Below are 24752 nucleotides of genomic sequence, written 5' to 3'. Positions count from 1 at the left end.
TTGTATTAGCAGTTAGTTTCAAGCTGACATCCTTTCGGTTAGGAAGGAAATTGATTGGCGAGCAATGAGAGTTTGCAGCAAAGGCTGTTCTGTGCCATGTGTCATTGCCTGCCAGCTGTAGTCAGTTCCAAGAACGGCTGGTGGTTGGAACTGCCAAGGTATGAACGTGGAAGCACCTATCGCGTTACACTGCTTTATTCTCTTTCTGTTTTGTATGTTCCAGTTCTCTTACTTGGTGTCAAATACTACCATGTACTATACCGTGGACCATGGAAAAGTCATGAAAACTTTCTACTGAGATGTAGGTTATGCAAATAGGACTGTGGTGCACGGAAATGCTAATGAACAAATTCTTTGTAATTTTGATGCAAGTCTTTGTTTTGGGAAGTCTGAAGGCAGCTGAGTTTGGATTGCAAGCAGTTCTGTCATTGGAGGCACTTTTCTCTGCAGGTTGAAGCTGATGGACCAGTTTCTCTAATCTGCAGGGTTTGCATAAGGGCACCAGTTATCCTGGTATAAAAGCTATGCCAAGAAGGTGTCACTGGGTGTCTGCCCACAGTGCTTCCTGATTGCTTTCATCTTTCCTTGGGCTACCTCTTTGTTTTGATAGCCAAGTTAAATACTTCCAACTTAAAAGCTTTGGATTCAGCGGAGTTTTCCATGTTCAGTTCCCTTTATGAAAGGAAACTGTTGGAAGTTTCCAAATAATTTATCAGAGTGGTATCTCTGATAAAGCAGGTTTTATTTCCAGTTGCAATGGGGAGCCTCTTGCAAGCAGGAGCACACGTGGAAAACAGCATTTCCTCTTTTATGCCCCATTACTCGACACTCATCTCTTCCTCCCCTGGTTCCTCATTGGCGGAGTACTTCAGGTTCACAATCTAATACAGGTCTATAAATATCTGAGGTGTGGGGGCCATAGTGGTGAGGCCAGTCTCTTTTCAGTGGTACATGGAGACAGGACAAGGAGAAATGGACAGAAACTGCAGCACAGGAAGTTCCACAGCAGTGTGCGCAAGAACTTCTTTAGGTGCGGTGACGGAGCACTGGAACAGGCTGCCCAGGGGGGTCATGGAGTCTCCTTCTCTGGAGATGTTCGCTGACCTGTGCGACCTGCTGTAGGGAACCTGCTTTGGCAGGGGGTTGGACACGATGAGCTCTGGAGGTCCCTTCCAACCCCTACAATTCCATGATTCTGTGACCTTCCCAAAGCTCAGCTAAACATCAACTGTTGCTAGCTAAGCACATATCACTATTAGTTAACTTCTGACATCGCCCACTCTACACTTGGTCACTTTCTGGACATCTGCTTGTCCTTGCATAGAGATAAGCTTGGAGGGAGGATAGAGGATATCCTGATGCCTGCCTGTTGCATCCCAACCTACCCACAGAGCAAGGCAACCCAACCTTGCATGGAGGCCCTGCCTGCTTTGATCTTTAAGTCTGTTTTACTTTGCTGAGGCTCTCTTATGCAAACAGAATAGCCCCACAATATGCTTTCTAGTCCATAATACTATGCCTGTACTATGTGGAACATTTAAAAACTACTGCAGTTTTGCAAGCAAACATTAATCACATAATTCAGCAACTACATTTCTAAAGTATGCTACTAACATAGATGGTATTTCTACTTTTTTCACATCAGCTATTTCTAAGGACAGGTTGCAAAATACAAATACACTGTGCTCTATTTCTTCAGATCAATCCCTCCTTTTCAATATCTAATGCAGAAACAACATTCCATTCCCACAGAACTGAGGTAGGTATTTGGAAAAATGAGATCAGCCTTGTATAAATGATTGCCTTAGTGTTTTTAGGAAAGCTGTTTAAGGCTGTTGGTAGTTCCTTGGTCTTTGGTACTGTAATGTGTAATCTGTTCATGATACAGCACAGCCATCTTTGGATCATATTCTAGGATATCAATATGGGTATCTGATTATCGTTCCCTGCTGTATGTAGGGTTGTGGGAAATGACTGTAACGAGGCCCACTGTGAGACCTTACAGATGGGCGGGTGCTGTAGGCTTTGAAAGTCTGCAGGTAGTTCTCCTCGTAGTGCTTGCTTTCTCACAGACTCAGTTACTCAGTACTGACCAGCACTGGGGTGTTGTTCTGTGCGTCAGGTGGCTGCACAGCATCTCCTGCGTGCAGCATGAGGTGGACCTGCCTGCTTCTGTCAACTGCTTATCGTGCCCTGGAGTCCCTTTGGTGACAAACTACTTTATAGATGGATCCTTTACATGTCTGGGGAGTCAGCGGTTGTTTTAAGCTGGCTCTTTTCTTCAGAATCTGACTTAAGCCTCCATACTGAAGCGAGGGTTAATGCTGGTCGTTTGTTTTCTCCTTGTATGAAATATCCATCTCCTTATAGCTACAGTGTGTTTTCCTGTTAACCCAATAGAAAAAGAGAATGGCGGATGTGATGTGCTGTAACCCTGTTGCCATCTCCTCTATTTAAAGCACAGGCTCTTATGCTGACACATAGCCATGCTGCAGTCTTACCAAGACACCAAGGCATTCTGTTTCACTGCTACAGAAAGTGTCCTTTGTCAGTAAAAGCCTTTCTGCTGACCTTTGTTCTGCTGGGTGTTTTCCTAATCTATACGTGTATATTGCATTACTTCTTTGTTCATACCAATTGTAATATCTCTGTTAGGATTTTCTACAAGGCAAGTTTATTGGTAGGAAAAAACTGGAGAGAAAGATTCAGAAGGGCAGTTACCTGGAATGGGTTTAGGAAATTTCACCAAATACAACTGGACTCCTTGATTTAAAGGGGAAGTAACTTTTGACTGTACTGTTGTGCTTTGGAACAAAGCAGAAATGGTTGTATGTAAGCAGATGTAACAAGTGCTTCTGGTTTGCATTATATAAATGAATTAGGTTGGAAAAATATGGATTACTTGCGTACGTGATTAACACAGCATAATGAATAGCTTCTACTTCACTATCAAGGATTTCTCGTTAACTGGTGCATAGCAGGGAAAGGGAAGAAGTTGGGCAGCTCTTCTGTGTTTCATGGTTTATATATCTTTACCACTGCTTCCAAGGTTGTGTCACTTAAGTTGTTTCCCAAGCTAACTGCAATGTGTTTCCCTCAGAAATAGATTTTTGCTGGCATGTTGCCTTTGAGTGTGCATGTCACTCATCCTTGCTAGAAAAACTGTCTGTGTGTAAGCTTTGTGAACAGCTGAACCAAGTTAAACACAGCAAAGCAGAGTGGTGCCTGTAGTGCTGGTTGACTCAGTAGTGCTGGCTGTAATCAGATGAGAACCATCACTGGTATCAGCAGAACAACGCAGGAACTCCGTGCTTATTCCTCAGGTCGCTGGCAGCCTCAGAGAGAGCTCCTGGAAATCTGCCTTGTAGTGTCATTGCTTGTGCCAGCTGTTCTCTCTGCCAGTGAGTCAGTGGGGTGGTGAGTCCCTGTGCAGCAATAGTGTTCTCACCTAAGTGTAACATTCGGCAGTTCTGCTTCGGGGTACAAATTCAAACTCTTGAAAAACCTTTAAGTTTGCTTAATTTATAGTTGTTGAATTGGATGTGAATGTGTTCTGTAGCTGCTGATAGTACATTGTGAAAGTATCTGGTTTAAATATTATTTCATCATGAGTTTTGTGATGTTCTTTTGTAATGAGAGGAGCAGGCTTGCTCTCAGTATCTGCAACAGATTTCTATTATTTCTCATGTTTTCATGCCTGCTGTTGGTTTAGCATCTGTATTTTAAATTCTAACAGGAGCATTGTGGCAGAACAGTTGTGATTTTACTGCATTTTCAGTGAACTGGTGTAGTACTGCTGACATGCCATAATCGTATGACAGAATGTTTGGAGTGAAATGGACTATAAGGCCCATCCAGCTCCAAAACCTTCCATGGGCTGTCTGCCCCCCTCCCAGTCAGGCTGCCAGGGGCCCCTTTCAGCCTGGCCTTTGGCACTTCCAGGGATGGAGCAATCTGCTTTGTGACCTGTTGTACCTCACCAGGTTCTCATAGGCCTGCTTCTCAAGCCTGTCCAGGTCCCTTTGGATTGCATCCCTTCCTTTTATTGTGTCAATTGCACCACTTAGTTTGATGTCATTAGCAAACTTGCTGAGGGAGCACTCGGTCCCCCTGTCTAGGTCATTGATAAAGATGTTGGGACTTCTGGTCCCATGTCAGAGCCCTGGGGAGCACCTCTCATGGCAGGCCTCCAGCTGGACTTAGAACTGCTGACCACAACTCAGCAGTCTAAGAGTTCAGAGTCTCAGGGAAATAAACTGTTCGACCAGTCCTTATTACCTGTCCTTTTGTTACAGTGAGATCCCAGGTTTCTGTTTCCTGGTGGTGTTCAAGAGGTGTTTGATGAGGAGCTACAAGATATGGTTTAGTGCTTGTGATAGCAGTGGTAATAGGAGGATGGTTGGACTAGATGATCTTGCAGGTTGTTTCCAACCTTGTGATTCTATGATTCTATCTCTCAGAGGGAAATAGAAGCAACTGTTCTACCACCAACTTCAAGATGTCTCATAATTTAATGACAGTAATGAGGTCCCCCAGAGCCTTCTCTTCAACAAGAGGACCTTTTTATTAGCAGAGATGCTCCTGTCCTTTTTTGTAGCTTGTAGTGTGTGTCCAGGTCTCTGTGGTACTGGGAAACTCAAACCTCAATATTGGCCTCACCAGGGCTGAGCAGAAGAGAATGGGATGATGACCTGCAGCTGCTGGGAACACCTCTCCTAAGGCAGTTTGGGGAGAGGTGATTGTCAGCGAGATCTAAGGCAGAAGAGTTGTGGAGTGCCTCAGCATCCTTTCCCTTCCAGGACATTCTGTCCCCATACTGTCCCAGCTGAGACCAGGCTACCTGCTTGTTATTTTTCATGTATCTTGCCAAGTTTGGTTCCATTTCTGCCTTGGCTTTCCTGCGTATCTAGGCAGCATCCCTCTGCTCTGCCCAGCACGCCTCCCTGCTTCCTCTGCCTGCACATTTCCTTCTTACCCCTCACTTTGAGCAGTGTGTCCCTGCTCAGACTGCTGGTTTCCTGCCTCCTCTGCCTGATTCCTTACCCTGGGGGATGGAGAGCTGTTGTGTTCTCAGGCTGGCGTCCTTAAGAGGTGCCGGCTCTGCTCTGTTCCTTTTTCCCTAAGGGACAGCTTCCCTAGGGATCTCGTTTGGTATTGCCTTAAAGAGCCCAAACTAGCTCTTCTGAAGCTCGGGGCCCTGAAGTTCCTTTTTGCTAGGCCATATTTCTCGAGAGCCCAGACCAACTCTAATCTGAACCTCTTTGCTGAGCTCATCCGAACTCGTGAGCACCAGGTCTGTCACACTCCTCAGGTTGGTTTGTCTGATGGCTAAGGGAGCCAAGCTGTGTGCTGCTGTTAAAACCCTCTTTGTTTCCATTCCTTATATAAACATCCCATGATGCAAACCTCGAAATTGCTTCCTTTTCCAACCTGCACTCAGCACTGTTATAATCTGTCCATTTTTTCCTCCTAGCTGATTACTCAGCATTTTCTTTCTGCATGTCGTCTTGCTTAGACATAACTTACCATGTCCTCTGAACTTATTTTAAGGAAAAACCAAGAAAAATGTGAAACAAAAACAGCTTTGTGAAACCACTTTTTGAAACTTGAAATTTTCAAATACCTACCAAGTTACAAAGCAAGAAGTTGCCAAACTTGCTGGTTTTGCTTAGCCTTACTGGGTAGTTACAAGTAACATTTGAGAGAAAAGAACCTTTCTGCCGTATGACAGCCTACAGTTAAATACAGGTTTCGGTGTTTTAGGGGGGAAGAGAAGAAGTGTGTATCAATTCCTTACAGAGAAAACATGTCCAATGTTGACACAAACTCAACACTGGGAATTGTCTCTGAAATTCACGTACAGGTACATGAATCATGTGTCAATTGTTTAAAAAAAATACAGAAAAGAAAAGAAACAGCTGTCATAAAAGCAGCATACTTTATATACAGCCTTTCTAAATAAAATGTCTCATAACTGAGACTTTTTCCAGAATCTTGTATTCCTCTGTACACCGGCTGTTTTCCTTACACTGTTTTCCTCTGTTTTCAACACCCATTGTTAACATCAGTATCTTAAAGAAATGTTTTCCTTATTGCAGATTTTTTGACTGGCTCATGGAAATAGCAAATTCCCTTTGACTCAGTTCACCTCTGAAATGTAGAGCAGGCTGTGTTCTTACAGTTAACAAACATCAGTTTTCCAGCAGCAGACTGTGCAGTTATTTCAGTTTTTTTAATTATAATGAGTGAGTGCCAACATATTTTCAAAGCTATGCATGTATGATAGTCACAGGATTTTGTTCTCACCCTGTTGTCTTCTGTACTTTCAAATGAACGTGAAATAAAATTACCTTTTAAAGCACGCCTATCCTTTAATGATTCCCATCCATGAATGAAGGTCCCACAGTAACCCTCTGAAGGGCTTTCTAGTCTTTGCTAGCTTTTCTTCTGCTATTTATACCCACTGGATTTGCAGGGTAAGAAACTCGTTTGTTCCTTGCTTTGCTCCAACCATGAACTCAATGCTGCTTTTCTTTCTACTCTTTCTCATGATTTGTTAAAAGAAAAATAAGGCTCTGCTCACCTCCCATCTGTTTTCTGAACGTGTTGGTAGTGTCTGGGCTGTGTCCCTCTAGGATTTCTTCCTTCTGCACCATTCACGCGCAAGCAAGAAAGTTTCGTGATGAACTTTGCTGTCATGGATTAAAATACCTTTGAGGATGATGCATTTTGCCCTAAGAGCACACCATGCCATAGGGAGGCTTTGGAGAAAGCACTGTGGCTAGGGTGGAAATTCAAAGAACAGAGTCCCAGAAGCAGTGAGGTCCAAAGGTGTGACTGCAGAGTAAGTTTGTTCTAAGCCGTGCTGGTGCCAGCCTGTCTGAGCACGCGGTGAGGGATGGCCTTCTGCAGCTGAGCGTGACCACAGTTTGTCTTGCTGCGAAATGTACAATAAGTGTTCTTGCTGTTTGTACGTGGCAGCAGCTGCCCGTGTCATTTCTTTTTACCATGAACTAAACCAATTGTGTAGGGTTTTTTGTGTTTTTTTTTTTCTTCCTGCTCTCTTCAAAATAGAGACAACGCACTTTTACATTGAGCACTGGAAGCATCAAGTAGTTATTAACCTGATAAAAACCTAATGAAATCTGGCTGGAATCACAGTAACATTAGATTTTATTTTGTTATGAAGTGTGTCAGTGGAGTGCATTAGGAGCAGGTCGCTGTGCAGAGCATGAAATGGCTGCAGGAAGGGACGGGGCAGATCGGCTCCTGGCTGGAGGGGTTCCGGGTCAGGGCTGGGAGGAAGCCGTAGCTCCGTGTTCTCTGGGTACAGGCTCTGCTTGTCAGATCCTGGTTGTGTTCTTTTGTCAGATCCTGGTTGTGTTCTTTTCTTCATGTCGCCATCTGTATCCCAGTCAGCTCGTCCTTCTGAAGGGGAAAGAAATGTGAACTTCTGAAGTGGTGCTGGCCGATGCATCTAATGCTGCGCTCACTGCAAGCCTTCTTCAAACAATGACAATTCCCAATTCATTGTGCATGCACAAAAGAAACAGGATGAAAGCTGTCTTTCATCTCTTTGGGTACAACAGAAAATTCTGGGCTGCTTAAAATTGAAGTTTGTCAGATGGTTTAAAATCAACAAGTGCATACATAGTTCAGTGCAGCATATGCTGTCCCATGATTACGCCTTCCTGTGGCCTGTGGCAAAAATAAATGTATCTGGGAGGGTACGTGTAGCCATCAGTGACTGGGACAAGCATTTGAGTGATTATTTATACTGACAGGACATACTCATCCCTGTTGTGTGATACTTAATCTTTTCATACACTAATTGATTTGTGTAGGTGGGTTCAGCCCTTACGGAAGTGAAGCTTATGTGATTGTGCTCTTCCTGCTGCCTGCCTTCTCTGTGTTGCAGCTTTTGAGCCTGTCAACACATGTTCCCAAATTTCATGTTCTGGTAGGCTCCTTGGAAATGGGCAGCTGCATCTAGGTGAAAAATGGCAACGTGATCTTAATGTAATTAAAGAAAGGTAAAAACAAAGCTAGTTATTAATGAAGACAAAATTTCCTACTGCGTAGAAAAGGCTTGAGTAGGCATTCTCAGATCAGCTGGAATATTTTCAACTTGTGGAAATACTTGAGTTGTAATGCCTTGAATTATATTTTGTTCATTAACTGATGATTTATAACATCATTTGGAAGCAGTCATTATATTCCCTTTTACTGGCACAGGGTTCAAAGTGCAGGGCAGTCACAGTGCTTGGTGGCAGTCATTACTTTGTGCCTGCCTGCTCACTCACATCCAGGTACTTTAACAGACACATTCCCTTCTTTCAGAACCCTCAGTACTGTTCCCTACTGCAATAAAACAAAATGGAAATATTTTTATAATTGTTCAATATTGCAGTTTTCATTTTTATGTCTCCCTAGGCTGGTTTTTCGTGCTAGAAGTTTGTGCAGTTATCGTGAAAAAATTGCTGCTCATACAGTAGTTTCTTGACTAATGGATTCTAGATTGTGTGCCTCATTGGTACATAAGCAATAAGATAAGATTCTTCAGCTTGATTGTTGTTGAACAGTAATTAGGAGCTTAATGGCAGTTGAGAGAACTAAGCTCTGTATAACATGGTTTCTTATCCTTAGAAATACTGGCAGGCTCTTGAAATGTGACTTGTGCTGACCAGTAAGACCTGCAGGCTGGGCTGTGTAAGTGCCAGTATGTGCATGTGGCAGCTCAGATGGATTCAGGTGTGTGCAGGATGGTCATTTCTGATGGGATTAAGCTGATAGATTTTCTTTTTCCCTATGTTCTCAGTGAAAATGGTTGAATATTAATACATTAATTTTACTGAGCGTATTTTGCAGGCTTAGAAAAAATAAGCTTTAACGTGTGCTTCTGCTGTATGTGCTTACTGTGTGGTTCCAAATGTAAATTAATCCTCACCTTCAGTAGTTGTGTTTGTTATGTGCAGTGCTCTTTCTCCAGGAAAACTTCAATTCTGCAAATTCAGCCTCCTTTGGGCTGCCAAGAACAGCAGTGCTGGTCTGGATGCTTCATTTATCTGCTTTCTTAAAGCACAAAGCTTATGTAGCTTGGCAGAGCTCATCACAGGAACAGGCTTCAGAATTGTCCTTGAAAGTCTTGTAAATTGAGAAGATTTCTAAAATACTTCTCTTAAAAACATTTTCACCCTTGCGAGATTTAGATTTGTTCGCAGCAGGAATTTAGTGTAAAAGTCCTGAAGTCCACTGATAACGCAGTGTATTTGAGCAAGTTGGTAGTACTCTTTTTGGTGGTGTGGCTGACACCGCTCTGTGCATCTGCAGCAAGTAAGAACTTTCCATACAGTCGCTCTTGAAATTCCTCTGTGGAAGTACAGTTTCACAGTAATCGCAGTACGCAGGCTTTGGCTTTGCACCGCAGCTTCAGAAACTTGTGTTACTCAAATGTGGCCTCCTTTCTCAAACTGTGTTTTGCACAGAATGTAGAGGAGGTTTAGGCTGCTTGTGGTGATGCAGTTGGGAACACCTCGCGTGGAGTGTTGTGTCCTTCTGACGGAGCCGCTCAGCTAACCTGACTTTCCTTGTTGGCAATAGCACTGCATGCTGCAGATGCCCGGGTCGGTGCTGCTCACAGGTCCAGAGGCTGAGCAGAAGGTGGGCAGCAGATGGAGCTCAGATGGACACATTGCATGCATGAGTGGTTTTGACCACAGCAGGCAGTGAGGAGTTGGCACAGGGAGGGGATGTGGCACAGAGGGGCTGCATCAGTGAGTCTGAGCAAGGATGTCGGGATACTTCGGAGTAATCTGTATCTGAATATAGCAGCATGCTATTTAATTTGTCTGTAGACGTCAAAGCTACGTGATGTGTATTGGCCCCATCTGCTTTTCCCCATCCCTGAAAACCAAATAGAGAATTGAGTGCATGAGTTCAAAGAATAGCAGGAATACCAGTTTGCTTTAGTGCCATGTGCAGAGGGTGCTGGGAGGGTCAGGAGAGCAGACTGCCCTGAGAGGGAAGGCTGGGCAAGGGTGTCTCATCCTCTGCCAGAGGCAATGTTTCCTCTTCAGTGTTCTGGAATTACAGCCCCAGGCCGTATCCTCAGTCTGACCAAATGGAGACAAAAGACTAGAGAAACAGGTTTCTCTAAGCTTACTTTTTAATTTCATAATTTCTTTCTTCTGTGCTTGTGGATTTGTTTGATAGCTTTTTGAGTTTTTCAAACTGCAATAACTTCTTACCCCAGGACTCAGGATATCAATAAAAGCAATATTTCAGACAGAAGAGCAAACACTGGTAACATAAGAATGTTGTTCTCACAGTTGATGGGCAAGTGAGGAGACAAGATCGGAAGATCTTGTTGGTCAGGACATGAGTGCTTACAGATCACGTTGGGTAAAGGCTAAGCCCTTAATGAACCACGTTTGGTACTTTAGAAAGGGAAGGAAACTAGAAAGAGAACGACTGTGGCAGTGTTGTTTGCACTGTAATGCGTCTGCACATCAAAAAAAGAAAAAGAAATCATTTCTGAGTGTTGGAGGATTGATGTGTTGACATTCTCTTTATCCAGGTTCAAGATCCAGCCCATATTATGGCTGGCACTGGATCCAAGTCAGGATTACCTGGTGGGCTGTATATGAAATCACAGCTTCAGATCACTGGTAAGTTGTTATTATGTATCTTTTCCAATCAAAAACGTACAAGGAAAAATTTTCATTTGTTTGTTTGTCTCCCAGTAATTAAAGAGTAATTATAGTAGCATGTTGTGTTTTGGCAAGCTTTTAATAATGCAGAGTCCACGAGAAGTAGCAAAATAAAACTGACGGTGTAACAAAGTTGTGACTTGGCAGAAATATGTAGGATTTTATCACAATCTGTTTTGAAATTATACTTTTTTATGTAAGGAATGAAGAAATGAATGATTATTTTTGAGTAGCATTAAGTCAGTTGTACAGAACAGTAGGAGAGAACTGGGTAACTTCTGTTTGAAATGTAACAACATAATAAAACTTCTTTCTGTTGCTAACAGCTGGCACAGCACCGAATCTTAACAATTTCACAATCGTTTTTACATCTTAAACTAAGTGAATTTGCACTGCTGTTTACTGCATTTGACTGTTAAATGTTTTCATTCGTGATGAGGGGTGTTAGTGTAATTGAGGACTTGTAGATTGCATAGGACTGGATTTACATGGCCGTGCTTTGCTTTTTGTAGTGCCACACAACAGAACAACTGCTGAAACCTAGCAGGTTTCTCTGCTCTCTGACTGACAAATTTTACTCAAGTGTGAAAGCTAAAGCCTGAGAATGGAAGGTCTGTGGGTATATGCATGTGTGTATTTAGAAGCATTAGGGCTAAACTTTGCACCCTCAAGGTGGGGATATGTGAAGAAGTTGTGCAAATGAAAGGAATTGTCATAAACAGATGGGAAAACTTCAGGCAAAACAGAAGAAGAGAAGTGAATAAATTGTGCTGCCCTCACTGTCACTTTGAGGACACAAACATGATTTTTCTCACTGAAGTTTGAGACCTGAAGAAAAATCTCTTTTCTGCAGATTGATATTGGAGATGAGAATTGAAGAGGTTTCAAGGGCGGTGTGTCTTCCCATAGCCAAGGGAAACCTAGCTGAGAATTACAGGAGTGATGCCTGTGTGAGGTTTGCTGCGTTAAAGGCACATAAAAGGAAAGAATTGTTTCATCTTTAGGATGAAGACAATTATGATGTTCATTTCTTAATTTCTTTCTTGTTTAGCCACAGTCTGCAAAACTTTCCTTTGGTGCAGGCAGATTTTGCTTTCTCCTAGTTCAGTAAACAGCAGTCCCCATCTGTCTCTCCCTTCTCTCTCCATTCTGCTGTTCTCAGTTAGCTTCAAATGAACTTTCAGGTTGTCTGGTAAGTAAGAACCTCAAAAGTAGGCACAGGACTGCTGATTTGTGCTGAGTCAAATCAGATCTTGATGTCTTTGAGGCAGCTAGTGATGTTGAGGCATGAATTGCTGCAGTATCCAGGTACTGGAGGCATCAGGGGAAGGTAATTCTTGAAGATCAGTGCCAGCTAACAGAACTAATTTCAATGAGAGCTCATAAAGAGAGAGAGCTTCCCTTGGGAGCAGTTCAGATCAGATTGTACTAAGCTACTTCTCTAAGTCTCTAAAGAAACATAGACTATAAAAGGAATATAGGTAGATTAGGCATATGGGCTTGAATTGATCATCTTTTTTAAATGATGTAGTGCAGCTTAAGTAGTGATGAAAATACAAGAGACCAGACTGACACTTGTAGCAACAGAGCAGGGTTCATTGGCCGCTGGTTGTGAGTACTGATTTGTAAGCTGAGTGCTGTCAAAGAATCCAAGAACTCTCCTTATCTAAGAGCCAAATAAACATTGGGGTGGGCACATGCAGAGCAAATCAAGACAATGCACTTGGTGTTTGGCAAGACAGGACTACTGTAGTTGATGTTGAATGTTTAAAAAAATGAAAATTTCAAGTTTATGTTGCTGTCCAGGTATTAATATAAAGAATATATTTACTAGCATGAGAAAAGCTCTAGAGCTGCAAGTCCCGTCCAAGTTTTGCTGTAGAACAGTAGGTAGTTATTAGAGCTCCAAACTGCCCTCCTGTTAGATTTTGTGTCAGTTGGCTTTGATACAGAAAACTCAACAGAACTTTCCTTTTCTTAAACATCTTCTCATCACCAGCAGTGGCACTTGTCCAGGGTTCATTAGTGAGGAAGATGGATCGTGTTTCCAGCTTTATCAGAAGCAAGTGTAAAAAACTGTGGGAATGATCCTGGCTGGGGACAGGGAGCAGGTTAGGTAGGCTGTAGGTGATATTTTCTGCTTTCAGCACTGAAATGCTTTTGGGGATCTAAAACTGATAATTATCAGCCATGGTGTCTGATGCAGTGGAAGAAGTACTGCTATGTTTTTAGACTTTTGTGTGAGATATAACGCTGGACAAAATAACCTGAAATGCAAACACATTTGTTTTCCACGTGTGCTTTCTCTCCTGAGCATTACTGTCAGCCATCAGCGATCTCATACTTGAATACTGAAGTAACCAGCTGAAAAATATTATTTGATGTTGAAATATTCAGTCATCGATTATAACTTTTCTCTTTCTTAACAGTTATTTCAGCAAAACTAAAAGAAAAAAATAAGTGGTTTGGACCAAGCCCTTATGTGGAAGTCTCAGTAGATGGACAGTCAAAGAAGACAGAAAAATGCAACAACACAAATAGTCCAAAGTGGAAACAGCATCTTACAGTGTATGTCTGATGGTTTTGTTTTCTAGTTTGAGTTAAATTAGTGCTGTGCAACTGACTGTGGATTTAAGGGTGGGTTGTGTTATTATTTTAGACGAGGCGTTTTGCATTGCACAGGATAGAGAGAATTTCTGAGGGCTAATATACTCCATTCCAACCTATGTCCTTATAAAACCATTGCATTGTGTCCTACAGAAAAGACATAGTGCTTACAAGGAATTGTAGCAATGTCTGTAGTGTAAGAACTCAGCTCTAATCGTGTAAATAGTAGGAAAGTGAAGGTAATCTGGTGAAGCTGACAGTTCCATTCATGTTTTGATTGTCACAATTAAGGTTAGTTTTTTGTGGCTGAAAAGTGTAGTTTTGTGTGGCAGTGTCCTGCAGCATGCTGTAGCACTGCTAGTTGGCTATAATCACTTCCCACTTCAGGCACAAGCACAAAATTGCTGTTGCATTTATAGTACAAAGTACAAAGCTAGCATTAGTTTCAAGAAGGAACAGAGTTGGTGTTTGTGTTGTGAGATGACAGGAGGTATGAAGCAGTGATATTAAAAAAAAGATCTGCAGCTTCCATTTATTTTAACTGTAATGTCATCAGGTGTTTGGTGGTGCTCTTCTTTCTGCTGTTGTCAGAATACTTCTATAAAGGAAAAAGAAAAGTCTAGGCTTTCAGGCTTTTCTTTTCACTGTGAGAGCTCCTATATTCTCCAGGGCTTTCCTGCTCACGTACGCCATACCACCAAAATGCCTTCCTGCAAAATTCCAAGCCACATTTAGAAATACAGCAGTTAGCATGGTTTGATTAAGCCTGTTTTGGAGATAGAGGGGAGACAGTAACTAACTGCTGTCTAAAAAGGATAATTGCATTGGCATATGTTCCTTCTTCAGTAAGGGGCTCTCTCAGTATGTAAGTGCTGACAGTTTGGGAGTGGAGGGCCTCACAGCACAAGGTAGAGTGCTGTCAGCTTCAGAATGTGGCCCTGCTGGTGGCTTCTCTAGGAGCAGACACTCACGGTCTCTGCCACCAGCAGACAAATGGAGCTGCCTGCATGCTGGGCACAGATTCCAGCGTTGTGGTTCTATGACCTTATCAGCCAGAGGAGGCTTTTCACAGTGCCACAGTTTGTACTCTGCTTTTTAAAATAATTTTTAAGTGACAGTTGATGTACATTGCTCAGTTCACCCAAAACCTTTACGCTAGTGCTTACCTTCTTCTTTTCAGAATTGTCACTCCTCTAAGTAAATTAACCTTTCGAGTCTGGAGCCATCAAACGTTGAAGTCTGATGTCCTCCTGGGAAGTGCTGCCCTGGATATTCATGAGACTTTGAAATCAAACAGTATGAAACGTAAGTACAAGTTTGAGTGCAGTGTGTAACGCTGTGGTGGGCATTAAGTGTTCCTTTTCTTGCTACAGATTGCATTTCTGAGCATCTTCGCAATCTTTTGTTACCATCTTTATTTCCTTATACACAACCTGTTGTGGTGTCAATGGAAGCCTGATGTTTTTCACTTTGCTTTTATGTGCAGGAGTGAAAGTGTAATGAAAGAGTGGTTCCTTTTACATAGCCTAAAAACAGATACATACCTGGTGCTAGAGGAGAAAGTGAGTGAATGTTGTTGATGTTCGAAGTAGTGTATGTTGTACCATTTAATGTGTCTTAGAACCAGTTAGCTTTGAGGCAGTACGTGCACTGTGGAGCTTCCAAGTGGATCATCACACCCATTATCAAATTGTCTTGCTATATACTGCTATATACTGATGTGCTCTCATCCTTGTTCTGACTTTTGCTTCCTGACTTTCAGATGTGGGCACTCAAATTGCAGCATGTTGATAGCAATGTAATACGTTTTTCTGCTGACAGTCACTGTCCTGTTGTGATTGTAGCTGAAAATTATAACTCCACTGCTCTGTGTAACAGTGGGTGTCATGCTGTATGGTGCTGGATACTGATTCAGGCATTTCAACCAAGAACTGGGATGTACCCACAAAGTACCTCTGACTTAGGGATGTGACACAGAATCCACATTTAAAATGCAAAACTACATGTCACTAAATAAATGTGCTATGTTTTACTCCAAGATAGACTTGGTAGCTGTTCTGCATGAAGAATGAGGTGAATTACATCTTCTGTCTATAGCTCATCAAGGACAGGTCTATTAATTGCTTAAGAAGTGTGGGCAGAAACCAGAGGCTGCATTTCTCCTATAAAGATACACCTTTCTTTAGGCAGCAAAAAGCTTGTGCTCTAGTTCTCCCTACTTTGTAGAAATAATAAGCTTGCTGACACGTGGGAATGATAGCTGCACCACGCAAGGTGTAGGAAATTATGCAGAGTGCAAGCAGAAGTTGTGTATTTTTTCTTGATTGCTGTGATCTCTTTCATTATATACTAAGGTAAACCCTGACTTTCTTGTTCTTTTTCAGTTGATCAGGTAGTGGTAACACTGCATCTTCTTGGTGACAGAGAGCCAGCAGAAGTGGTAGGAGATTTGTCTGTCTGTCTAGATGGGATGCAGGTAGATCCTGAGCTCCTGACCAATGGTGATGCCTCAAGTACAAGAAGTAAGTGACTTTCAGCTTAAATGTACAATGTATATAATATCTGGTATACAAAGGTTTTGGTTTTTTTTTTTTTACTGAATGCTTGAATGCAGTGTTTTAGTAATGGTAACGAGTGGTTTATTTAACTTGGTGTTTGTAGAGACCAGAGCTTTTATGTGCTTTTATTTGCAGTGGAGTCATAATCAGCAAAGATTATCAGCATGACTGTAATGCAAACAAGATCAGCACCTTAATTTTCTGAACTTTGCTTGCTTTATCTAGGAATTACGAGCTACCATTGTGCCTTACTTTAACGAAGGCTTTTAGCTTCCCCCAATTTTCCTAAGCCTATAAGCAAAAAAGCAATATAAAATGGATAAATTTAGTCTCATAATAGTAAGCATTCTGGCTAGGAAACAGCTTTATATTGAATTTTTGTTAGATATCTAAATGAAATGCTTGCAGATTTTTGCTGGAGGGGGAGATCCACTCTTTTTTCATTTAATTGGTATCTTAAGTCTCAGATAACAAGGATAATTTTTAACTGAGAGTCTTCAGTAAGTGTGAATTGTGTAATTACGTTAAAATAGAAGTAAGGCATTGCAGTTCCTTTGGTTGAGGCAGACAGAGGTGCATTTCTGAGGGTGACGCAGTGTGCAGACTAGAACTGGATGGGAGGTGATTTCTCCAGGATCAAACAGGCTCTCTGTGGTGGAAACCAGCAGGACAATGAGTTGGCTTGTGTCAGAAAGGTGTTTTTGTTTTTTGAAGGACTAAATGAAGACAGTTTCTGATTGCATCCGAATATGTAACTGTGCTAAAAAGATTGATTGCGTGCTCTATGGAGTGTGATTTTGTTGTTTGTTTTGCTTTTTCTAAAGAAAGCCCAAGTACTGTGAGGCTTGCAGAGCAAGGCTGAGGTGAAAGTAACATTTCCCTCAGGTGCAGTACTTGGAAGAAGTAAAAGCACAGTTGGAAACCATTTCCTTAAATTAACCTACTGAGAGAAAAATGCTGGTAAGTAGGAAAAGTCATGCAGATAGTGGAACTGAATACGGTTTTGTGCTGCAGAGTGCAGGGCGAGTGTTAGAAAGTAGTTGAGCAGAGGATTCCAAGAGGATGAGGTGTCTGAAGCAGATGAGAAAAGGGAGAGATCTTAAAAAGATTCAGTGTAACGTGTTCTAGAGTGCAAGGGCACTGACTGGCCTGCGTTGTTGCCTGACTAGCCTTTGAAGTTAAGTTTGTGTTGCTGGAATTAGAGTAAGTTCCTTGAACAGCAGGTCAGGGTAAGAGTTTACATCCCACTTCTTGGCTTACAGCTGCAGTTAGTTCCCATCAGAGGTGATAATTGATTTCCTTGTTAATGGAAGTATTTGCGCTCTGCACGTGAGCGTTTCAGTGTTGCATGTTGCAAGTGCTGGTACAGAAGGCAAATATTTGCAAGGTAGCTGAATAAGCAGTTGAGAAACGTTTGCAAATCTAAGCTGAATTGCTATAATACTTTCTGGAGAGCGGCCAAATTTGGACCTGCTCCAATGCCTTGATGCTACCTTGTGCATAGAGAAAGGGAATGGTCTGGGTCAGAGAGACCAGTTCTCAAGCAAACAGCTGCAGGGATTTGCTGGCCAGCCAGAGAGAGGATTTCAGAGGAACTGGTTGTCCTACCTGCTCTGCCTGCCCTCAGAACAGGGTCGAGAGTATGAAAAGTGAGCTCCACTGGGAAAATGACTGCTTGGTACTGCTGACAGAGACAGAAGGGAGTTACTGAACTGTGTGCCTTTGGCAGTATTCATGCAGTTGGGGAAGGTAGTGTTACATCTTCTATAAGATGAAAATGTTACTGGTTTTGCACTTTGTGGCAGCGCTTGAAGAAAATGCGTACACATACATAGGTGTGAAACGTGCAGTCTTAAAAGAAGCCTGTAGATGAGCAGCATAGAAGTGTACAGCCTTGGCATTTGAGAGAAGTCTGGGCTTTAAAGGCTTGTGTTTTTTTGTGCTTGGAAGTGATTCCAAATGTTGCTCACAGTGCTGCTGTCCTTGTATTTCTGGTATTTAAGGTCCTACGCAGAGTGACAGCTCCAAAGCAAGAAATGACGCTCGGTAAGACTTTTTCCCCTTGTTTTTTGCACTTAATGTTTGCATTTCTGAATGAGGGACTGCATGGTTTACAAACATGATGACTGAATAATTTGTGAAGTTCTGAGCACATCCTTAAAAAAATTATACTATTGTACATTCAAATATTTAACTGTCTTTAAAAGCAAGTTAATTGTATCAGGTTTATTTAACATAACTAGCAATAGGAACCTTTTTTTAGAATTAAGCAATACTGCTTAGTACTAGCTCAGTATAATGTGGGAGAGTTGGCTTTGCATCCAGTAACTTCTGTTTGCAGATTTTTCTTTATCTGCTTCATTTAAAATGTTGTAAAGCTGCATGGCTGTCAGTCTGGCATCAGAACAGGTGCTTTGGTTTGGCTGAGTCCATCAGCACACGCGGTTGGCATCTTTTACAATTACTCCCAGGTACTGAGCCATAGCTGGAAAGGGTGCATGGAAAGATTTAGGTTCAATTAATCTTCCCTGAGCAATTAAGTGTGTTGTTGTGAGGTATACATGTATCCTACTGTCTCTGTTATGGGGACAGCACCTTGTGTTAACAGTGCTAATGTTGATGAGACCAGTAAGATTTTGGCTCCCACAGCAGCTTGCTTCATAAATTTCTGCCTTAAAAGGACTGAAATAAGCATGGTGTTGCTTTGGCTCTCATACATCAATCTACACTCCTAGTTCAACAGTTGTGAGCCCCTTGACATACATTATTCTTGGATTTATAGCTCTTGTGAAAATGCTTGAGCTGAGTGCAGGTTTTCAGTGTCACAGGCAAATTCTGTTCTGTTCTGGGGACATGTGGTTGAATCTCTTAACTTGACTGCCCCTACTGTGAGGAACTATTTCAGGGAGCATAGCAGCAGTAGGCGTTGTTTTTCTCAATGAAAGCTAGCGAGCTGCAGTTTAGAGCTGGTCTGAAAAGCATTTGTCTCACTCCAAAGTACAGAGTATTTCTCCTTCTGCTGTGTGCTGAGTGCAGCTTCCGTTCTCGAGACAAGGATACAAATAAAAATCCCCAAATAAAAAGATTTGAGATTTAATTTCCCGGTGATAAATCAGATTGCATAAAAATAAAAATAATCTTTAAGGAAGTCCCACTGGTGCATAAACACCACAGTGCATGCTTTTTACATTCCTGTTTCACAGCACGGAGGTATCAGAACTCTATTTTGCTTTGTTGAGAAGATACCGAAAGCTGACAGTTGTAGTGTTTGAAGATTGATTTGGGATTGTGTCCCATACAACATAGTGGAATAAAAGTGGCCATATTTAACCTGCAGTGAAGACCAAGCCACTTCAATTAGTTTCCAGTTCTATGAGTATTTTAAGTATTTGTACAATGTGCAGCACTCTCAGATGAGATCTGGAATAGCTGAGTTGATCTGTAAGCAAGCAGAACTTAAACCTCACTTAGCGGAGTAGTCTGGAATCTTCCTACAGAAGTTTTATATAGTTGTGTTTCCTTTTTTTGCTCAGAAAAATGCTTCTGTGCTTGGGTATGGAATGCCCAGTAACAGTAATATGAGCTTGTGTGGTTTTAGTACCATCTCACAGGGCTTTTGGTGCTCCTGCAGGATCCCTTTTGAGGATCATGTAAGTGCTGTGGAACATACTTAGCAGCACTTACTGCTGTGTGTATAATTACATTTCGTATCCACCATTGTCTTAAAATGCCTGATCTAAGAACACAAAAGATAATAGGTTTTACTTCTGACAGTAAAGTTCGAACAGAAGCAGTACTTACTAGGGCCAAGGGAAAGTGAGGCTATAGTTCTTGCAGACTTCACATCCCCAGTGATTTGCACATCATGGTCATTTACTTCAGGGTTGTAGCACGGTGTAAATTGTCACATGTAGCACACCTAGTCTGGGGCAAAGGTACATTTGACATGGATATTGAGGTCAGACGTGGGTGATTCTACTTGATCTCTTATGCGTTGTGGTTTAACTAGGCCTACTTACTACCTACTGTGTGTTTATAAGAATGTAATTTTAAAGGCATTGGTCTGAAATGAAACCTGTGTTTTTATTGCTTATGGCCTCTGTATTTGACCTGCCAATCCACTAGGTAACTAAATGCTTTAGACATAAAGGTGTAGGTGCATTTACCTCCGCTCAATGGGGTACAAATGTATCAGACTAATACACTGCTAGGTGTAACTGACTGGCACAGAGTGAATGAAGGCAGCTATTTCAAGTTAAGTGCTTGAAAAGTTGAGATGTTGCTTATTAATTCATAGCTCCTCTTCAAAATCTTAATGCTTAGTCCTAAGTTCTCTTAGCAATATCCAGAACTGAGCTTAGGGGGAGAATCTGTGTGCATAGTTAATTTGTCTAAAATTTTCAAGCCGCCTGTTTGTTCTGAACATATGCTTACCATGTGGAGCCAATGCACACAGCCTGTTCTACAGTCTTAATCAACTTCCCATCTCATTAGAGACTAGTGGCATTCATGGGAGGAAAAGGTTGAGCAGCAAAGTGCAGAGGGCCTGAAGGCAGCTGTATTGAGTTGGGTAATGAAAAAGGAGATGTCCACAGCGGCTGTTAGTACATCTGCTTCACTCCGTTTTCATCTCGTGTGCCTCGGGTAAATTCTCAGAGTGTTTATTCAAACCCGTAGTTGTTTTTTTTTTTTATAATTATCATGAATGTAAAAATCTTATCTAGCCATAATTATTACATTCTCATTTCTTTTATAAAGCTTGTTCTCATCCATAGACTCTTAGTATAGTTCTCCTTTCTGTCTTTTTCTACAAAGGACTAACTCAAATGGCCTTGAAAGCTCTGAAGATGCTGCTTCAAATGAAAACAAGACTGTTAATGGCAGTGATTCTCCACTACTCACCAATGGAAGCTGCAAACCTTCTCGACCTCCCAGGCCTTCCAGACCACCTCCACCCACACCCCGCAGACCCCCATCAGCAGCTGGTGCGTATTCTAGGGCCAGAATCCACTCAAAGCTGTGGATTCTCTGTGCAGTCTGAAAATGAACATAACGTTTCCTGATGCATGTTTTTAACTACAGTTTTTTTCGTGGTAAATTCTTGGGTATATAACTTCTGTTTGAACAGTTTGCATTCAATATCACTGTTCCTCTTATGAGTAATTTCTTGTTTCCATGACTGATAAGTGATGATTGTAGTGATACTGCTAAATATGTTGGAGCTGGTACCAAAAGAAGATGAGTGAGTGCTACTGTTGCACTCGGTTAATTTTAATGAGACCTGTGAACAAACCTGCTGAAGGACTTACAGAACTGTCTCAAGTAGATAATGCTGGGGCTTGGAAGATTAGTTATTTGTTTCTGCAGTCCAGGTTAAATTATTTGAAACAGCAGCACTTCAAACATTGATTGCATGAAAACAAATTTGTTTTTTAGTCTGTCTTATAATTTAGAAACTCCAAAACTTGAAGCCAATGCTGGGTGTTTTCAGGTTAACTCCTCCACATGCATACACTACTGTGTGTTTTGGTGATCTCGTTGTCACAATTGATAAATGCTGAGGATGGATGGAAAAGTAGGCTGCAGTAATTATTTGAAAAGATAAAAGCAGTGTAGTTTAGTAATAAGAGTTGTGTACAGTTCTTAATACTGCCTACCAAATGGCCTGCATGGGGAAAAACATCTGAAAGCATTTAAAGAATGCATGTATTCTCCCTTCCACAGCCTTAATTTGCCCACGTTGTGTCAAATCTCTTCTTGAAAATGTTGCACATGCTGCCTCTTGAATTGTTGCAAGTAATAATTGGGAAATCCATCAATGTGAGCACATGGTTTTTTCTTTAGAATCATCTCGTGTTTAGAGAATGCAAACAAGTTGCTTTGGTGAATCTCTTTTCTTTGTAATATCAAAGCTGTGCAGCTGATAGCAGTTCTTGGACTAAAGCATTTTTACAGAGTGCAGCTAAGTTGCCTTTTTTAAATTTTTTTGTGTGAAGTAGGAAATGTGGCTGTATGTGTGCCCTACTTCAAACTACCACCTTCTACACGTTTACTTTTGTGACTTACAGATACTGAAATAGGTTATCAATAAGGAGAGAAATACCAAGTAAAGTTTTTTTTTTTTCTTCTGACACATCTGGCGTCGTAGGAAGTGTCAATGGTTCTCCATCCACGTCCACAGAGAATGATGGGGCCAGTGCAGGTTCACTGGCAGGCACAGCTGCAAATACATCTTCAGAACCGAGCCCTGAGGGGGCAACAGCAGCAACAACAGCTCCTGCAACTGCTGCGCTCACCACTCCTCCAGTATCAAGACAAGTCCAGCCAGTAAATCCTCCAACTCAGGCACTAACTACAGTCAGTCAAGGTCCTCTTCCACCTGGGTATGAGCTTAATGAATTTTTCAGCTGACATTTCTGCTTTCTTCTTTTAAGCATACCAAAATACATGTAACATCTATCTTTTGCTGCATAACAACAATTCCCAAAAGCTTTTAAAGCGAAGGTTTTCTAAGCTGTTTGACCTAGTAGACTTTCAGGCGTGTGTGTGTGTATGGTTTAATCAAGAAAGGAATCAAATTTTAAGTAGTTTTGATGTTTGTTGTGAACTGCTAAGTCAGTGAAACAGAGGTTTTAAATAGTGAGACAACTTGCTGTCTTCAAATTAGAAGTCAAATGGTAAGAAACATGTAAATAAGTAGAAGGAAAGTTACTGTTGCAGGACATAATCTGCTATGTGGCTTTAAATTTCATAGTTCATACATTGCACCTCTTGAGAGCAATGTGGGCACAGTGAGGTATTTCATGCCCATGTGGAGTTTGTCAGATGATTGGTCCCTTGCCTCAAAGATATTGTTTAGATTCTGAACTTTGTCTTTAAAGAATAGAACTGTTTCTGTACTCTGAGTGAGGGAAAGCAAAAGCTTCCTAATGTGAGTGGTGTAATAGGTAAATTATTACCTGCTTTAATTTGCCTGCACTTAAAGCAATAGGTGGGTGGGGTTTGGATTATTACCATGCTTACAGGATAACTGTGAAAGTAATTTTGAAAACATCAGTTGTTGCTTTACCATTTTTATTTCATTAGAAATGGTAAATTACTGTGCATTTCCCTCCATGATACATTTGATACAAATACTGGAGTAAGTCCGCATCCCAAACGCTGCGTATTCAGAAAATGCAACTTCAGTGCCCTTATGCTGAACTGCTGATATGTGCTGTGTGCAACGTTTGCATAATTTGGAGATTCAAATTAAATGAGTATTAATCTAATAGGGGATTATGCTCCACTGATGATTCTGCTCAATGCATTACTGATCTGTTTGATATTGAATACAAAACATTGCTTGCTAAGGCAGCATGCACATGCATGAATTTTGGCTTTAGTTTATCGCAACCTGAAGGTGGTTATACAGAAAATTTAAAAATTGTTGTTCTAAATGCTTCAAGTGTTTTAGTAAGAGAAGCACTTTACAAAACGAAACGTTTCTCATCTTTTACTGTATCCTTCATGCTGATGAGCGGCTGGAGTAATTCCACCTCGAGACAGAAGTGATTAAGTGTCGTTTTATTTTCAGTTGGGAGCAAAGAGTGGACCAGCATGGTCGAGTATATTATGTAGATCATGTTGAAAAAAGAACAACGTGGGATCGGCCAGAGCCTCTTCCTCCAAGGTAAGCCATGTAAAGGCATCTGATTGCCTTGGATGTGCCTGGACTGGGTGTATCTAGAACTGACTCAGTTTACTGCAGCTGGAAAGCACATTTGTACATTGCAACATGAACGAGTGCAAACATTTATCCAGTTTGTTTCCAAAGAGCTCTGCAGTGTGGAAAGGAGTTAAATGTCAAAGATAATGAAATGGAGATTTCTCGTCAAAAGAATAAGCAAGTGGATGTATGCTGATAAATGGGTGAAAACATGGGCACTCTTGACTGTGAAAGATAATCAAAACCACAGGAGGGTATTTTGTGATTTAGACAACTATTAGCCTGAGCGTGAATGCCCTTGGTTACCTATTTATCCTGAGGTTATTGCTTACAGTCCTTTGGTCTTGTCTTAGGATTCCCAGCTGTTAAATTACTATGCTCTTGTAAAGAATCTTTAGTTTGTAGGTGTTTCCAGCTGTTAGAACAGCCAGTGATGTTACACTTTGTGCAGGTGATATTCTTTCGTTTGTTACTCATTTTTTTTTGTCCATACTGAAAGAAAAACACAATTGTTCTATTGCAATTCATTCAGGCTTAACTGATCCATGTGTTAGAGAATTACAAAGTAAAAGCACATGGGACAGTGAAGAGAACTAGATTTTAAAGAACAAATCAAGCTGGCGGAGAGTAAAGGGAACCTAATTGTTGTATTCAATTATTATTATTTTCATTTTTTTAATTTTGAGAGGATTTGTTACTGTATTATTAAAACTTACTCAAAACCATAGTGGTGTTATTCAAATTTGGGGATTGGATTGGAACCAGATGGTCTTTAAGGTCCCTTCCAACCCAAGCCTTTCAAATGTGAAGTTTTGTAAATAGTGTTGATGTTTGGGGACTGAAATATTGAGGGAGGGTGGGGGGGGGGAAATCCCCTCTCCCCAGCAAACAAGAATTTCTGTCCAAGCAGATTGAACTTACTGAAAAGAGCATGAAGAAATCTTGTATTGTACCACTCAGCTATCTGAGTTTTTCTTGTCTTTATGAGAAGCCTGCAGATTATTGTCTTACAGATTGGCTGGGGTAAATGCAGTAGTAACAGTACATTATTGACAGTGTTTGGTGTAGCACTTGAAAGGTAGATTTCAACCTTTCAGTGCTTAAACTGGAAGTGCAGGAATTAGAATGAATCTGAGTTGGGAAGAACATAGAGGGGATTACATGTTATTT

The 24752-nt window shown here is 41.4% G+C and overlaps 1 protein-coding gene across 4 annotated transcripts in view; it reads left to right on the top strand.

Annotated features, from left to right (window-relative positions):
* ITCH (itchy E3 ubiquitin protein ligase) overlaps positions 1-24752 on the top strand; it is a 63833-nt gene that overhangs the window by 16937 nt on the left and 22144 nt on the right. For all 4 annotated transcript variants that reach the window (XR_008207015.1, XM_052684113.1, XM_052684114.1 and 1 more), the window contains exons 2-9: positions 10577-10667; positions 13139-13277; positions 14497-14621; positions 15701-15838; positions 17878-17920; positions 20690-20859; positions 22023-22257; positions 23451-23546. Coding sequence is in view for 3 of the 4 variants with exons in the window: in XM_052684113.1 (XP_052540073.1) it covers positions 10598-10667; positions 13139-13277; positions 14497-14621; positions 15701-15838; positions 17878-17920; positions 20690-20859; positions 22023-22257; positions 23451-23546 (1016 nt within the window). In the remaining variant the exon portion in view is untranslated. The remainder of the gene's footprint in view (positions 1-10576; positions 10668-13138; positions 13278-14496; positions 14622-15700; positions 15839-17877; positions 17921-20689; positions 20860-22022; positions 22258-23450; positions 23547-24752) is intronic.

The sequence above is a fragment of the Tympanuchus pallidicinctus genome, unplaced genomic scaffold, assembly GCF_026119805.1.
Source record: "Tympanuchus pallidicinctus isolate F22 unplaced genomic scaffold, pur_lepc_1.0 scaffold20, whole genome shotgun sequence".
NCBI classification, from domain to species: Eukaryota; Metazoa; Chordata; class Aves; order Galliformes; family Phasianidae; genus Tympanuchus; species Tympanuchus pallidicinctus.
Note: the sequence above shows the minus strand (reverse complement) of the source record. Positions and strands in the feature narration are given on the sequence as shown.